A 17,671-nucleotide genomic window follows, 5' to 3' on the forward strand; every position below is an offset into this window, starting at 1 on the left:
AGAACTGAGTGTTGAAAGTAGGTAAAAGGGTATATAAATAACCTTTCAGCATTCGTATGCAAATCATAATGCCTAAAGTGAGAGAAAGAAAGAGAGAGAGAAGAGAGGTGCAGACCATAGAGGCAGGCTGGGGTAAGGGAAGGGTTGGAGGAGTGGGAGAGAAGTTGGTGACACTGGTGCTGGGAAATTACACTGGTGGAGGGATGGGTATTGGAACATTGTATGACTAAAACCCAGTCATGAACAGCTTTGAAATGTTCTGTCTCACAGTGATTAAATTAAAAAAAAATAATGGACTAATAGCTTCACCCATAAAATGCCCAAGCAATACTAAAAAAGAGAAAGTGAGAGGCTCCTCTCCCCCACCTTCAAACTATAATATAAAGTTACAGTAATAAAAACAGAGTAGTACTGGAATAAAGATAGATTCTCAGATCAGTGGAGTAGAATTGAGAGTTCAGAGAATGATCCCCAGCTGTGTGGACAGCTAATATTTGGTAAAGGAGGAAAAAAAGATATGCAGTGGAGCAAGAAAATCCCCTTCAACAGATGGTGCTGGGAAAACTAGTCTGTCTCATGCAAAAACATTAATTCCGGCCTACTTCTAATACCATGCAGAAAAGACGCAACCTAAAATATGTATGTTTGTGATATCTAGAATTTACTTCAAAATAATCAGCTAATTATTTTGGTACAACATAGGTACTCCATTAGTATATTCGAATGTGTATAATTAAATAAATTTGCTTAAATAAGTGAGATTTGTAGGCTAGAGTATGAATTTACAACAAAATTGGCCAAGGAGTTTTTGTTTTGTTTTGTTTCTTTGACTCAAAATATGCTTCATGTGGAAAGGTGTTATTACAGTAGTTTCTCTTATTTAATATGTTTAAAAAAATTTCCTGACAAAAGGTTAAGCATCAAAGGAAGAAGAAAAAAGATGATTTGGGGCCATGCCAGCTTTGAGGTGATTGTTAAATAATCAAGTGAAAACATATTAGGAGTTTAAAAGCTTTTCCTGAGGTGGATATTAACTGTAGATCACAGGAGAGCTGTCACTTGATGTCAGGGAACTAATAGTTCCTCTGGAAGTCAGTAAAGAGGAAGATAAATAAGAAGGCAGAGTCCGAGTCTTCCTATATCTAGAGTGTCAAGAACATTCAGAAGATTCAATAAAGGACATTGAGAAAGATCAGCCAGTAAAAAATAGAAGAATGAGGTGGGCTGGAAATTAGGTTAGAAAAAGTTATAAGAGCAAATCAACTTCATCTTTGTTGTATGCAGCTAAGAGCTGGCCTAAGGTGGGGGAAAATAGCATTTTGGATCATACCTAGATCCGTTAGAAGGCACATGGCATGAGGCCTCAGTTGTCATCAGTCAGAATTCGAAGAAAGAAAGTTGCATTTCTTTGTATGTGTGTGTTTAGGGTGGGATGGGGGAGTTGGATTTGGGGACTACACCTGGTGGTGCTCAGTGGCTACTCAGGATTCTGTGCTCAGGGGTCATCCCTCGTGGTGTTCAGAGGAACATATGGGACACTGGTGATCAAAGGTATAGGATCAGCTGCATGCAAGGCTAGTATAGTGGCCCCTGAACTATCTTGCTGGCCCCAAAAGTTTAATTTCTTAAACTTAACATCTCTGATGGTTTGAACCTAAAGACTGTTTGCTATAAATGGTGGTCCTGCATATCATAACATGTCAGAACATCACAGGACACAACTAGAGAAATGAAGCATCACTAGTCTCTACTCCCTAGAGGCTAGTCATATCCACCCCTAGTTGAGACATCCAGATATTGCTCAGTGTTGGTAAATAGTCCATGAGAATAAACTCACACTTGAGTGAGAGCCACTGGACAGACACGTTCAAAGACTTTTGCCAGGCAAAACAAAACAAAAAAGACCTGGGGGCTGGAGTGATAGCACAGCAGGTAGGGCATTTGCCTTGCATGAAGCCAACCTGGGTTCAATTCCCAGCATCCCATATATGGTCCCCTGAGCATTGCCAGAAGTAATTCCTGAGTTCAGAGCCAGGAATAACCCCTGTGCATTGCCAGGTGTGACCCAAAAAGAAAAAAACAAAACAAAATAAAACAAAGACTTTTGCCAGAAGTGAGTGGTCCAATGAGAGTGTGTGATTAAGAGAAGGTCTTGATTTTCACAATAGCTTTGTTTTGAAAAGGATCCATCCCATTTATTTTTTAACACAAAAGACTATTCAATGGAGAGAAAGGGAAATTGATAATACAGAAGAGAATGGAAAGCCAGCTGGAGTCATAACATAAAGGGATTGGAGCCACTAAATCCACTAGAGCAGTCATTAGTCTCAGATAGAAATGTGAACCCATCCATGTCACAGGAATAAGAGTAGAGGGTATTTAAGTACAGAGACAAATAGATTAGAGATAAATGTGGTAGAGATTCTCTTCTCCTTTTTTCCATTAATAAAATAGGAAGTATGCTCAGCTGTTGAAACGTAGATAAGAAGGCAGTCTTGGGAGTTTCAGGGGGAAAATGAGGGCATAAAATAGTTATCTCAGATGGGGCCAGAGCAATAGTACAGCAGGTAGGGTGTTTGTCTTGCATGTGGCCAACCAGTGTTTGATCCCAGCACCCCATATGGTCCCTCAAGTACTGCCAGGAGTAATTCCTAGAATGCAGAGACATGAGTAACCCTGAACATCCCTTGTGTGAGCATAGATAAATAAATATAATAAAATAGTTATCCCAGAGAGGAGAAAAGTAAACACAATCAGAAAATGGAATCAGCTTTGGTTAAAGAAACTTTGGTACATCTACACAATGGAATACTATGCAGCTGTCAGAAAAGATGAAGTCATGAACTTTGCATATAAGTGGATCAACATGAAAAGTATCAGGCTAAGTGAAATGAGTCAGAAAAAGAGAGACAGACACAAAAGAATTGCACTCATCTGTGGAATATAAAACAACAGAATGGGAGACTAACACCCAAGAATAGTAGAAGTAAGTACTAGGTTTGCTCCATGGCTTGGAAGCCAGCCTCACATGCTGGGGGAAAAGGCAGTTCAGATAGAGAAGGGAACACCAAGTTAAGTGTGGTGGGAGGACCCGCTCGGGATGGGAGAGGCGTGCTGAAAGCAGACTATAGATTGAACACAATGGCCACCCAATGCCTCCATTGCACACCACAACACCCAAAAGGAGAGAGAGAGAACAAAAGGGAACACCCTGCCACAGAGGCGGGGGGCGTGAGGGGGGGTGATGGGGGGGATGCTGGGATCACCAGTGTAAAACAGGCACTGGTGGAGGGGTGGGTACTCAAGCAGTGCATGACTGAAACACAAACAGGAAAATATGTAAATCTGTATCTGTACCCTCAAGGTGATTCATTAATAAAAAAGAAAAAAGAAAGAAAATGGAGTCAGCTGGACAACAGACAGGATCACTTAAAGGGAGACCATTATTTCTTTCCAGGAAAAATCCATGCAAAGGTGAATAGATTCTGTGTATTCTACACTGTCATCACATCACAGTAAGTATGGAATGTGATTGTGCTTAATCTAAAGCTAGTCTATGGCTCAAAACATGCACATTCAAATTCTACTCAGAATTTTCATGCCATGAAAACTCTCTTAGAGAAGCTTGAAGACTTAGTTTGCCAGGATGGGGTGTCAATGGGCTGGCTTCCAACATTCTAACAACATAACTACATCTAAGTGCCTTCACTTCTCTGAACCTCAATTTTCTTATCTGCAAATCAACAAGGCTGAACTAAATTATCACTTAGAAGTCCCATTGTTGCACATTATCCAGGCATTTACTAAAATCTTTCTATGGGCTGATAAATTGGCAGTGGTGCCATCAAGCAACAATAAGGGAAACAAGAGAATCAAGGAGAAGCCAACCCAGAGCCCTGGCATTGTTAAGTAGCTGAGCATCACTAAACCATTGTGTAATTTCTTCTTTTGTGAGGCAGTAAGTGTAACTTGCAGGCTAAAGCATCCAGAACTAATATGACTACTGACACTTGATTTGTTCAACAAGCTTCCTGTGACTCCAATGCTCCAAATGTCTGTCTCTGATCCATTAACCCCATGCAAAAATACCAGATTCTTAAGGGAATGACAAATTTTCAAATACATTGCTGAGCATTCAACCTTTGCCAGATTCTGTACCAGCAATGCCAAAAAAGATGCACTCCTTCTGTCAAGTGTTTAGACTTGACATGTCTGGAGGCTAAATCACAATATACCTAAGAGGAAAGAGGCTACTATCAGAACATGAACAGTACTGGTGGAGGGATGGGTGTTTGATCATTGTGTGATTGTAACTCAAATATGAAAGCTTGTAACTATCTCACAGTGATTCAACAAAATTTTTTTTAAAAAAAAAGAACATAGAGTATAGAATGGCAAGTTCTGTCTGAGAAGTCCAAGAAAATTTCTACAAGGACAAGGTGGTACTAGAATTGATCTTAGAAAAATGTGTTAAATGCATCCAAATAGATGTAAGATTACTGTAAAGACCAGGAGGTAGAGAATAATCTAGCATGCCCAAATGGAGTGTGTGTGTGTGTATGTGTGTGTGTGTATGTGTGGTGGGGAAGTATCTGGTAGATAGAAAATGTGGTAGAGTTTGATTCTTGAATATGGAGAGACACAATCAGTTTTTATTTTGGATGCATAGCTGATATCTGTAATGTCATAAACACATGTAGAAGCTTTAATATTTATTCTAAGAGAATTAAAGCTAGTCCTCAATGCAGAATACTCCAACAGTCAATCCTTACCTTTCTTCCCTTTCTTCCTGGATATCCATAACCATCTTGACCCAAATGACCCTGATAAAATGACATAAGATTAATTACAGAGTTTCCAAATGAAACCTTGGTCAATAATGTAATATAAATCCTTGACTATGTCACCAATGTAGAGATATGAAGAAAACAGAAGGCACTTAGTCATTGAATGGGCCTGGTAAGGCCTTATCCCACCCCATGTTATAGGATAAACACTATAGTGCCTTCATAGGAAAAGGATTAGGCATGCTTTTTAAAAGACCATGATATAAGATATATAAACACATATATACATTTATATTACATAAGTGTATATTAAATTACTACTTTAAAGTGGAATTTTGTAGATCAGTGTGAATATAACACAGTACAGAAAGTCTTAGGTTAAATTTTCTTTCCTTGTAGAATAAATTAACAATGAAAGAATCTCCAGGGTTGGTAAACTCTTAGAGATAGAAAAGATTTCTGGGTGAAATATTGGATTAGAAATAAAATGGTTTACTTGTTAAATGCACACGATCAGGTAAAGGGAACGGGGATCGTGCTTTGCATATGCAGGAGCTGGTTCTACCCTTGGATCCACATGCTTTCAAGTACTTCAGGGTGTACTTTATGATCCCACCACTGCAGAGTCCAAGGAGCTTCACATCCTAAGCCTCTCGCATTGAACTGTCCAGACCAGTTGACCAATATTGCTTGGAATGACCCCAAGATCACTTGAGCACTGCTTGGAAGATGCCCTCCTTGTAAATATATATGATATAACCCCAGAAATGCCTGAATATTTATTCTATATTAAATAGTGCTTGTGTGAGTGACTTCGGGAAAATAGCTTTACCTCTATAAGCTTCAGAGTTCTCAACTGTAATATGGGAATCATAACATAATCGACACATGTGATTATTATTAGAGAGTAAGTAAGATTGTACACAAAAAACTTAACACAATATCAGGCACAGATAAAATACTTGATAAATAATCATTAATCTACCATTGATAGTGACTGTGGTAATGATGTTATTGGCTATAGAGTAGTAATGGAAGCAGTAATGGTGGGAGTTTGGTGCTGATGATAGAGATAAAGATGGTGGGATAGTAGCATTGTATAGTGAAGGTGGTAGAAGTGGTTGTACTTAATGAAGAGGGTAATAGAGGCAATGATGATGGTGTTGGTAGTGAAGGTTGTGGTAGTAGCAGTGGTGGTGATTAATGGAAGTGGTGATGGTGATTTGGTACTGATAATGTGATGGTGATGTAGTGGTGATAATGTTGATAGTAATGATTATGAAAATGTTAAATTGGAATCTTAGTGTCTCTGTCTCTCTCTTTCTTTCTCTCTCTCTCTATATATTGAGTTTTCTGTAATAAAGAGTTCATAACCTGTTAGGTATTTCTTTATGAATTGATAATGCCTGCATCTAAATCTAATTAAGTTTTAACTACAAATATTATTGTTGTGGCCTTAGAGGGAAATCGTAGAACATTAAAAGAAAGAGAGAGAGAAAGAAAGAAAGAAAGAAAGAAAGAGGGGCTGGAGAGATAGCACAGCGGGTAGGGCGTTTGCCTTGCACGCGGTCGACCCGGATTCAAATCCCAGCATCCCATATGGTCCCCTGAGCACGGCCAGGGGTAATTCCTGAGTGCAGAGCTAGGAGTAACCCCTGTGAATCGCCAGGTGTGACCCAAAAAAGCAAAAAAAAAACAAAAAAACAAAAAAAAGAAAGAAAGAAAGAAAGAAAGAAAGAGAGAGAGAAAGAGAGAAAGAAAGAAAGGGAGAGAGAAAGAAAGAAAGAAAAAGAGAAAAAAGAGAAAGAGAGAAATAAAGGAAGGAAGGAAGAGAGAGAGAAAGAAAGAAAGAAAGAAAGAAAGAAAGAAAGAAAGAAAGAAAGAAAGAAAGAAAGAAAGAAAGAAAGAAAGAAAGAAAGAAAGAAAGAAAGAAAGAAAGAAAGAGAGAGAGAGAGAGAGAGAAAGAGAGAAAGGGAGAGAGAAAGAAAGAAAGAAAAAGAGAAAAAAGAGAAAGAGAGAAATAAAGGAAGGAAGGAAGGAAGAGAGAAAGAAAGAAAGAAAGAAAGAAAGAAAGAAAGAAAGAAAGAAAGAAAGAAAGAAAGAAAGAAAGAAAGAAAGAAAGAAAGAAAGAAAGAAAGAAAGAAAGAAAGAAAGAAAGAAAGAAAGAGAGAGAAAGAAAGAAAGAGAGAGAAAGAAAGAAAAAAGAGAAAGAGAGAAATAAAGGAAGGAAGGAAGAGAGAGAGAGAAAGAAAGAAAGAAAGAAAGAGAGAGAGAAAGAAAGAGAAAGAGAAAAAGAAAGAAAGAAAAAGAGAAAAAAGAGAAAGAGAGAAATAAAGGAAGGAAGGAAGAGAGAGAGAGAAAGAAAGAAAGAAAGAGAGAGAGAAAGAAAGAGAAAGAGAAAAAGAAAGAAAGAAAAAGAGAAAAAAGAGAAAGAGAGAAATAAAGGAAGGAAGGAAGGAAGAGAGAGAGAAAGAAAGAGAGAGAGAAAGAGAGAAAGAGAGAAAGAGAGAAAGAAAGAAAGAAAGAAAGAAAGAAAGAAAGAAAGAAAGAAAGAAAGAAAGAAAGAAAGAAAGAAAGAAAGAAAGAAAGAAAGAAAGAAAGAAAGAAAGAAAGAAAGAAAGAAAGAAAGAAAGAAAGAAAGAAAGAGATAAGATAAGACCAAAATATTTGTTTGGGTTTGGAGGATGCAAAAGAATATGCCTATATTCTGTGATTAATTCCAACAATGTGATTAAATGAAAACAGTCATAACATAACTAACTTGCTCTCTTGTTCAGAGCAATGACTAAGGTAAAAATGCCTTCGCCTTGTTAAATACTTCAAAGCATATGAAGTAACCTTTTATGATCATCAATCTCTAAAAATAATTTCTATGCTCCAGATAATTGCACCCATGACCTTAAAAGTCTTAGACTCTTATTGGATTTATTTGTCTCCCTGGATCAAATGTTTTATTGGTATCTCATATTCCTAAATCCTCCACTGTTATAAAACATCTTTGTCTGACAAAAGAGGCTCATTGACACTTCCATCTTCAACAACATATGAGAAGGAAAAATAACTCCTATATAACTATACAACTTCAGATTTTTTCTTTGTATGTATGAAGAATTTGAGAATACTCATCTATTTAGACTCAAAACAACTGCATTCATCAGAATACATATAACCCCAAGTTTAACTCACTGTATTAGAATTTTGTGTTATATACAAACAAATAACAAACAAGAATGTTAGTGAAAAAATCTAGTGGCCCACAACTGAAAGAGGGTTAGGAGATATAGGGGATTAAGTGTGTAATGATTGATATAAACTAGACTTTGGTGCTGATCATGACCCATTGCTTGTAAATATATCATTGAAATGTCCAAAGAAATTAGACTCACAGATTGTCCACTTGGTCCTCGTTGACCTTGTGAGCCTTTTACACCCACATCACCAATCTCTCCCTTTTATAATAAAGAATAAAAATTAAATTAATTTTCTCCTTTAAATTCAGGAAACGTTACATATAGATAACTAAGAAATGCAGTAAACATTTTTGTACTAAAAATTAACAACACAACCAGCTTTAGAATTTCATATTACCTTATTATGGATTTATCAACATGTGCATATATAAATCTATACAGGGCCTCATCCACCCAAATCCCCCATTTTCCAGTAGCTAGGTGGTCACACCCAGAAATTGCCCCTGGCTTCGTGTAATCCCATCAACAGCCAACATCCAGAGACTATAAAACCAAGCTCCTGGAAACGCACGGCCGTGGAGACATCTTATAGCCTAGTTCTCCCTCTCAGAGAACCTGGCAAGCTACCCAGAGTTTCCTGCCACGTGGGAGAGCCTGGCAAGCTCCCCATAGAGTATTCATATACCAAAACCAGTAACAATGATGGGTCTCATTCCCCTGACCCCGAAAGAGCCTCTAATGTGGCACCATTGGGAAGGACGAGAAAAGAGAGGCTTCTAAAATCTCAGGGCTAAGACGAATGGAGACGTTACTGAGACCGCTCAAGAAAATCGAAGATCAAATTAATGATGATGATGATGTGTTTAATCATGCTTGTATATAAATGTGTCTATTAATTATATATGTGATCATCTGTGCCCCTTTCTCTATGTCTCTATGTACATTTTACCTTTTTTTTTTTTTGAGTCACACCAAGAGATGCTCAGGGGTTACTCCTGGCTCTGCACTCAGGAATTTCTCCTGGAGGTGCTTGGGGGACCATATTGGATGCCAGGGATTGAACTCGGGTCAGCCTCATGCAAGGCAAACACCCTACCTTCTATACTATCTCTCTGGCCCACGGTTTGACTTTTCTATATCCACCAATTTAGCTATCAGCTCATGGACACTCAGCATCATTACTGCCATATCAGATACCTCTGGAAATGAACACATACTGAAAGATTTGCATTTAAAAAATAAAAATCAACAAAACAAGTTTCAATCAAGGAATCGTATGTTTTCTTTTACCTTCCTTCCCTTTGGTCCAGGTTTTCCATTTGAACCCTTTGGTCCTGGAGGTCCAAGAATCCCCTACAACAAGATTATGATTAAAATCAAGTTAAGGCCACAAAGGTGGCTGTCTGTTTATTATTACTGAAAATGGTCTGAAACTGGTAACAAACCCATGAATCACCTTCAGTGTTTTGTAGAACAAAAATGTCCCTAAAGTATAAAATACATGATACATATTTAACATTTCCCTGGGGAGATAGAACTGGGTGGGAGGCATTCTATGAAAGACACCATGTACAGAGAATTGGACTAATCATCTGACTGATACAGGGAAAAATACCATTTGATTAAAAGATTGGGAAAGCAAATTTCAGATTCCTTACCTGCTCCAAGTAGAAAAGATTGTTGAACATAAAAAGGAAACAGTTAGTTTGGGGGCTAGATTTTTTCTAAGAGAGAATAAGGACACAATTAAGGCTTAAGTCATACTAAGTTTTGAATCTCCATGGAGTTAGAAGGGCCAAAGCAATAGTACGGCAAGTAGGGCATTTGCCTTGCACACAGCTAACCCGGATTCTTACGGTCCCCCAAGCACAGCAGAGACAGAAGTAACCCCTGAGAATCACTGAGCATGGCCCCAAAATTAAAAAAAAAAATTTAGTTCTCCAGTTAGAGAGCCTTATCCTGGTTGCCCAAGTTTTCAAGCAATGTAAATGTTTTCTTCCTTAGGAAGCTTCACGACCACTCCGTCAACAGGGTGTAATCTCTTATGAACCACTAAGTTATTGGGTAGGAAGTAGGTCAGGCGCTAGAAAGCCCAAAATTGAAAGCCAGTTCAGCTACTTACTCCAGATGGTAAGTCATTTCAGCCCTTCAGTTCCCTGGTTCCCTCATCTACATAACTGGTATAATAATGCTTTCTTAAGTGTTTGTAAGGAGTAAGTTAATCACTTATTTCTCATTTTGCATAACTATTTTTTTTCTTACAGTACAGGGAAGTATAGACATATATATATACCCTCATATACCCTGGTATACCATTATATGCCCTTAGGCTCAAATCTAATCATTACTTGTTATAATCTTGCATATACTTTTCAGAAGAAGAACATGGTGAGCTACCAATGTCTATTGCATAGAGTTACATACTTTTAGAAACTCCTGATAACCACAGATCCCAGGAAAAAAAATAATTAGCTTCATGTTATTTGTCCAGGAACACTTAGGCATTTGAGTCAGGCACTGTTAATAAGCGGATGGGTCTTCACACCTACCTGAGGCCCCAGCAAGCCCTTTTCTCCAAAGTGTCCTGGTGGTCCTTGCCTTCCTGTTGGTCCCTGGACCAAAGATGAAAGTAAAAAAATAAAAAAGTTTTTTAATCAGAAATTCAACCAGTTTATTTTTTTCATGATATTTAACAATTGTTTTCTATTTTTTTGGACTAGTTTTTAAACATCAACCCATTTTTTTTTTACCCAAAGTAAAAAAAAAATATTTTACAGAGTGGTTGTTTATTTGTAATACATCAGAAACTGTAATGTTAAGCTTCCCTATTCTTACTGATCCTCTCACATCAGTAACTGGAGTTTCTCTGCAATAATTTAGTCTACATTTAGAGTGGCAATACAGATCTTACTTAATGAATTTGTAATAATTAGAAACCAGTTTTATATACAGAAAATCCATAAATACAGAATTTTTATTCCTATTTACCCTAGGGCTATGCAAAAAATTGACTAAAAAGATTTCATCTGGGGCTTGTAGTAAACATGTAAATACAGTATTTACAATGGAGAAACCTCTGACAGAAAGCTCCCTATAATTGGATCAAGAAATGCAACTTCCAGCCCTAGTCGGGCCCGTGCTCGGCTCCGGCCGGCCGGGTTTTCGGCCCGGGCGCCCATGCCCCTGCAGAGCCGGTGGATGTGGAACAAGCGGGAACCAGAGACAGCTTTAGGAATTGGGGTTCCAGCAAGTGCCTGCACCCATGTATGGAGACTGTGAATTAAGCCTTTGCCCCACGCCGGCTAACGGAGGAAATATGTAATTTCTGGCAGAATTTTCCCAGGACTTTATACAGAAATCCAAAACCGCGCGACTTAACATTTATAATTGTCATCAATGTGAAAGGGTTCCATTTGAACAGGTCAGACTTGGGGGGGAAACTCCAAATAATAACAGTAAGTTTTTGTTGAAATATTGAAGGTTCTTAATGTAACAGCCACCTCTGGACTATGAGCTAAGCAAAAGCCCCACGCTGGCCAACGTGGCGTGGAGTACACCATACTATGAGGCGCAGGAAGGGGGATGAGGGGGAAAAATTAAAAAAAAAAAATGGAAAAGGAAAAAGAGAAAAAAAAGAGAGAGAGAGTTATGTCAACTATAGTGAGTTTTGTGTTGAATTATGGAATGTAATCAAGGTAAAGAAAAAATGAAGTGAAATTCATTAGTTATACAGTAGGGGGTAGGGGGTGGGGGCGGGGGGTAAACTGGGGTTTCTGGTGGTGGAATTTGGGCACTGGTGAAGGGATGGGTGTTTGAATATTGTATAACTGACATATAAACCTGAGAACTTTGTAACTTTCCACATGGTGATTTAATAAAAATTTAAAAAAAAAAAAAAAAAGAAATGCAACTTCTGGCAGATATCTCTCTGGACTTAGTTACTAAAATACTAAATTACAGAAACCCAAAACTGAGAGGCTGACAAGTGTGATCACTCGACCTCATACCTCTTCATCCTCAGCAATGGAAAACAAATTATCTAATGCTTCCTTTTCAGCAGGTCTGACTTTAGGGGAGAGACTCTCCAAACAATAATAGTGAGTCTTGTTGAAATATTGTATGCAATCAAAGTGAAAGTAAAGTGAAATTTATTAGTTACACAGGCGGGGGGGTTAGGGTGGGGGGGCTCGGGGCGTGGGGGGATTAGGGGGGTGAGGGGGTGGGGTGGAGCTATACTGGGATTCTTGGTGGTGGAATATGAGCACTGGTGAAGGGATGGGTATTCGAGCATTGTATAACTGAGATTTAAACCTGAAAACTTTGTAACTTTCCACATGGTGACTCAATAAAAAATTAAAAAAAAATAAAATAAAAATAAAATAAAATAACTGAAAAAAGAAATTATTCTCGTGACAAATGTAAATGATGGAAGAAACAGAAGTTTGTGGTTCCTGAGGGTTGAAAATAAAGCATGGCACTTTGACTGCGAACTGAACTACAACCTCGTGCAGCCCGGGGAGGGATTTTTTTCCCTCTCCACCCCATTTTTCTGAGCGAAAATGGCGGCAGCGGCAGCAGCCACGTGGTGAGAGCCACCCTCTAAGACCCCTCCACCAGGAGGTAGGACTTTCTTTAGTGACGTAGCCTGTAGGTGATCCTGGGAGGGGAGGTGTTCCCGGCGCGCCTTCCGCCCAGAGATGAACCAAGAGCCGCGGCACGAGAAGCAGAGCCTCCCGCCTACTGACTGTGATCCTGAGGTCTCCTAACCCATTTTGGCACCAGAGCAGATTCTTGCAGCCATGCACTTTGACTGCGAACTGAACTACAACCTCGTGCAGCCCGGGGAGGGATTTTTTTCCCTCTCCACCCCATTTTTCTGAGCGAAAATGGCGGCAGCGGCAGCAGCCACGTGGTGAGAGCCACCCTCTAAGACCCCTCCACCAGGAGGTAGGACTTTCTTTAGTGACGTAGCCTGTAGGTGATCCTGGGAGGGGAGGTGTTCCCGGCGCGCCTTCCGCCCAGAGATGAACCAAGAGCCGCGGCACGAGAAGCAGAGCCTCCCGCCTACTGACTGTGATCCTGAGGTCTCCTAACCCATTTTGGCACCAGAGCAGATTCTTGCAGCCATGCACTTTGACTGCGAACTGAACTACAACCTCGTGCAGCCCGGGGAGGGATTTTTTTCCCTCTCCACCCCATTTTTCTGAGCGAAAATGGCGGCAGCGGCAGCAGCCACGTGGTGAGAGCCACCCTCTAAGACCCCTCCACCAGGAGGTAGGACTTTCTTTAGTGACGTAGCCTGTAGGTGATCCTGGGAGGGGAGGTGTTCCCGGCGCGCCTTCCGCCCAGAGATGAACCAAGAGCCGCGGCACGAGAAGCAGAGCCTCCCGCCTACTGACTGTGATCCTGAGGTCTCCTAACCCATTTTGGCACCAGAGCAGATTCTTGCAGCCATCCATTTTGACTGCGAACTGAGCTAAAATATTAGAAACCCAAAACCGCGCGGCCGCTATTGCGGCCGGGCGGACTCAAAGTCTTCACCTTTACCAAGGAAGAGAATTTATTAGATGATGCTTATTCAGCAGGCCTGATGTTGGGGAAAATTTCCAATCAACAGTAGTGAGTTCTGTATGGAAATATGAAATGTACTCAATATATAGAGAGAATAATGGGAATATCATCAGCTACTTGGATGGGGGGTGGGGTGGGAGGGGGGGTTATTGGGGTTCTTGGTGGTGGAACGGGTGCACTGGTGAAGGGATGGTGGTTTAATCAGTATTTGACTGTGACTTAAACCTGAAAGCTTTCTATTTTTTTTTGTTTTCACGGTGGTTCAATAAAATATTTCTTTAAAAAAAAAAAAAAAAAAAAAAAAAGAAAATAAAGCATGGCAAAAGGAACACAAATATTCTGCAGCAGTGGAAGTTTATGAAAAAAAAAAAAGAAATACCCTTCAAAGAAATTTAAATATGAATGAAGCATTCGTTATACAAGTAAAATAATTATATTTGAATTATGTTTCTAACAGAATTTTAAAAGTTTGTATAATTAGAAAACTTTACATCAACTTTGACCATGAACATAAAATGATGGATTTTAGTGAAGACCAAAATTACATCAACCCATTTTTAAACCAGACTAGTTTATTTTCTAAATAACTAAAAAATCATCATGGAGGCTTATGGAAGCACAAATGAAGGGAACCCAATCCATAAATATCTCATTTATGTCACTTGAATCAAGGTGCAAGTCATTCCTTGGAAGTACAGTTTGTAGGTCTGTGCTTTTAACTACTCATAGATTTTAATCTGATGAACAGTAAAGTTTAAAATGTCTATCTTTTAATTCACCCAACTAATTTTAAATTCCCAAGGGGAAATGAGAAGGGTTTCTAATACATAGATCTCTTTAGAACAAAATTAACCTTTCCTTATACATACAAAGGCTAAGAACAAAATATAATGTTCTGGTTTTTTAATCAATAAAAGCTGCATTTAGGGGCTGGAGTGATAACACAGCGGGTAGGGCGTTTGCCTTGCACACGGCCAACCCGGGTTCGATTCCCAGCATCCCATATGGTCCTCTGAGCACCGCCAGGGGTGATTCCTGAGTGCAGAGCCAGGAGTAACCCCTGTGCATTGCCAGGTGTGACCCAAAAAGCAAAAAAAAAAAAAAAAAAACTGCATTTAAGTGGTCTAATATATAATATGGGCACTTCGTTGGAAAGGTGATCATTTCCCTGCCCCCTTTTGTCTATGTGAGTTTACTGATTTTTGACATTTTAATTTTTCTCCAGCTTTCTCAGAAATGCTTTCCCATGAGAAGCATTGATCATGGCTTCTCCACCCCTACATGGGATATTTTAATCATCTATTTAAGTGAATTGTCATAGCCATGTCCCATTGGAAAGAAGAGAACTGAGGTAGAATATTGTCTTTTTTCTGCTTACCAACATGACTTGATCCCTTTGCACTCAGAAATACAGTGTAGTGACAATAAAGGACAGAACATAGGTAAGAATTCCAACTTTTAATTAAGTCAGGGATCAAAAGAACGTTTAAAAATATGTACCTTTTAATCATTTAACTCTATGTTCAGGTATTATTGTCTACCATAAATTAAATAATATTTATATTTTGACTATTTCTCTAGAATCTTTGTCAAATGAAAGTAGGAGAAACTTCAAATAATTGCTTTATACTCTTACTATTTTTGAAATTATGGAGAATTATTCATTGTGTTTATAAAATTTGTATTAAAAATACTTTTTCATTTGAAGATACTTAGAAAAATTTGGTTTTCAAAAAAAAGCTTTAAATTATGTCCCAGAAGTGTTTACAGAATGGTAGCTTGTAGTTATGCTTACAAGTCTAGATTTCCTGTTTTGACTAAGTAGTTTACAGACCCCACTTGTAAAGTGCTGAACTCCTTGACGACAAGACCCTGGCCTTATGACCTGACCATCCCAGGCCTAGTAAGAGAGTGTCTCATATATTAGTATTTTGTTGATTTTTTTCAGATAAACCAAATATAATTTTATGATTGAAATGCTATTTGAGGGACCGGAGAGAGAGTACAGTGGAGCAGGTAGGGCATTTGCCTTGCACTCAGTCAACCTGAGTTGGATCCTCCGTGTCCCATATGGTGCCTGAGCACTGCCAGTAGTGATTCCTGAGTGCAGAGCCAAGAGCATCACAGGTTGTGACCCAAAAAGCACCCCACACCCCAAAAATGAAATGCTACTTGATAGATTTGAAGACACAGCTTTAAAATTATTAACCCAATGCACAGATGTGTAACTGGATTGCCTATATTTGTAGCCCAACTCTATCAGTTACTAGTTGTGTGAATCTAGCCAATTGACCTTCATTTCTTTCTGTAAAAAAGCAGTAACTCCTCTCCCTGCTAGATATTTAAAGCAATACATGTGCTTAGTGTTGTACATAGAACATAGTAAGAGCTTGATAAAATAGTAGCTGTTGGGCTTTAACTTCCCTAAAGAAATTTATTGAGACCCTGAAAGAGATGGATCCAAAGTCATTTCAATTTATATAAATAGCTATCAGAAAATCTAGGATAAAATTTCAAACAAATATCTTTTAATCCCGAAACAAAATTCACTGATACAACCTGTGGACCTGGATGCCCACGCTCTCCTTGGTAACCCTGTAGGCCAGATTCTCCACGTAGACCCTGTTAAAATAAATAAAATACAGTGAGTTCATCAAAAATTCATCATGTTGCTATCAAGGGAAGCTTTCCCCGCACACTGCCACTTGAAAGCTACCAGAGAAAGATTCAACTATCAGTGCTTAGTCCTCAGAGAAAATGAAATTGGAAAAGAAATGGGTGAGAAATACACTTATACAGAGAAAAGTGTCAGACCAGATTCTATTGACTTTCCTTGTCTTTTCTCCTCTCCTTCCACTTCTCAGCTAGTGAGAGATGCAAGAATATTTCACATAAGTATAATTGAAATTCCTATTCAAATAATAACTGGTTTATAAAGTCCATCCTTTTCTTTCAAGAAACATGAACTAAACGTTCTCTGATGTTCATGACCCTTATATCTCACACAAAGAAACTTAGTACTTTGAATATAACAAGAAGCTCAATACTCTTGTCAACAACAAAGATACGTAAAACAATGGAGAACTGAGTTAAGGACCCTCCAGTTTCTTAAAAAAAATAAGCTAATTCTACAGGCAGAGTGAATTATTAAAAATGCTTCATCTGGGACCAGAGAAAAGTACAGTAGGTAAGACTTTGCACACGTCCAACCTAGCTTCAATCCCCTACACCTCATATGGTCTCACAAACAATCCAGGAGTAATCCCTGAATGTAGAACTAGGATTAAACTCTGAGCACAGCTGGGTGTGGCCCCCAAACAAAAACAAATCATGAAAGCTCCAATACTTTATTAAATTTCTCCCTCAAATTGATGTTTCAATAGAAATGACAGAGACCCATTTTCCAATATTACAGACAATACACATTTCATGAATCATCTTGTCTTCCTTCTCATGTTGCTCACATGTTGACTAGGCTACAAATTATTCATAGATTTGCAAAGAGAAAAAAATATTAATTCAGAATTAATCAATATATAGATAAATTACTACTGCATCAGAAAGAGTCTAACAACTCAAGATAAGTGGTAAACATTCTATTAATCATTATCATCATTTAATCCTGCTATTCAAAATTGATCTCTAAATTTATAAATATATCTTTATAAATGTAAACCACAATCAAAAAGCATGGAGAAAAAAATAAGTGAATTACAAGGATGTATTGGAGGGAAGTGTGTGAAGAGAAAATCAAATTAAGAGAAATCTTTTTTTATTTTGCAGGTGTAAGAAATCAGTAGGAAACATCAAAACTGAAAACCAAGAAAAATATCAATAGCCCAAAGACATGAAAGTGAGTAAGTGCTCCTGGACTTGGGATTTGGGAAGAGCAGGTGGAAAGAATTGGCAGAAACAAACCCAAATGGATTTACTAGTGAGTTCCACCAAACCTTTAAAGAGACCCTATTGCCTATTATTCTCAAACTTCAAAAACATATATAAATTTTTCCTAATAGTTTCCTTGATACCAACAGTACCCTATGCCAAAAGCAGACAAATAAATTACTAAAAGTGAAAATGACTAATTTCCCTAATGAACACATTCAAATATCCTTGACAAAA

General features: G+C 38.4%; 1 protein-coding gene across 1 annotated transcript in view; it reads right to left on the reverse strand.

Annotated features, from left to right (window-relative positions):
• The window catches only part of LOC101554454 (collagen alpha-4(VI) chain-like), a 105,722-nt gene that overhangs the window by 31,748 nt on the left and 56,303 nt on the right, over window positions 1–17,671 (reverse strand). The window contains exons 21-25 of the mRNA XM_055135048.1: window positions 16,109–16,171; window positions 10,528–10,590; window positions 9,269–9,331; window positions 8,174–8,236; window positions 4,773–4,823 (exon numbers count right to left, since the gene is read on the reverse strand). Of these exons, the coding sequence (XP_054991023.1) occupies window positions 4,773–4,823; window positions 8,174–8,236; window positions 9,269–9,331; window positions 10,528–10,590; window positions 16,109–16,171 (303 nt within the window). The remainder of the gene's footprint in view (window positions 1–4,772; window positions 4,824–8,173; window positions 8,237–9,268; window positions 9,332–10,527; window positions 10,591–16,108; window positions 16,172–17,671) is intronic.

This window comes from Sorex araneus, chromosome 4 (assembly GCF_027595985.1).
Source record: "Sorex araneus isolate mSorAra2 chromosome 4, mSorAra2.pri, whole genome shotgun sequence".
NCBI lineage: Eukaryota > Metazoa > Chordata > Mammalia > Eulipotyphla > Soricidae > Sorex > Sorex araneus.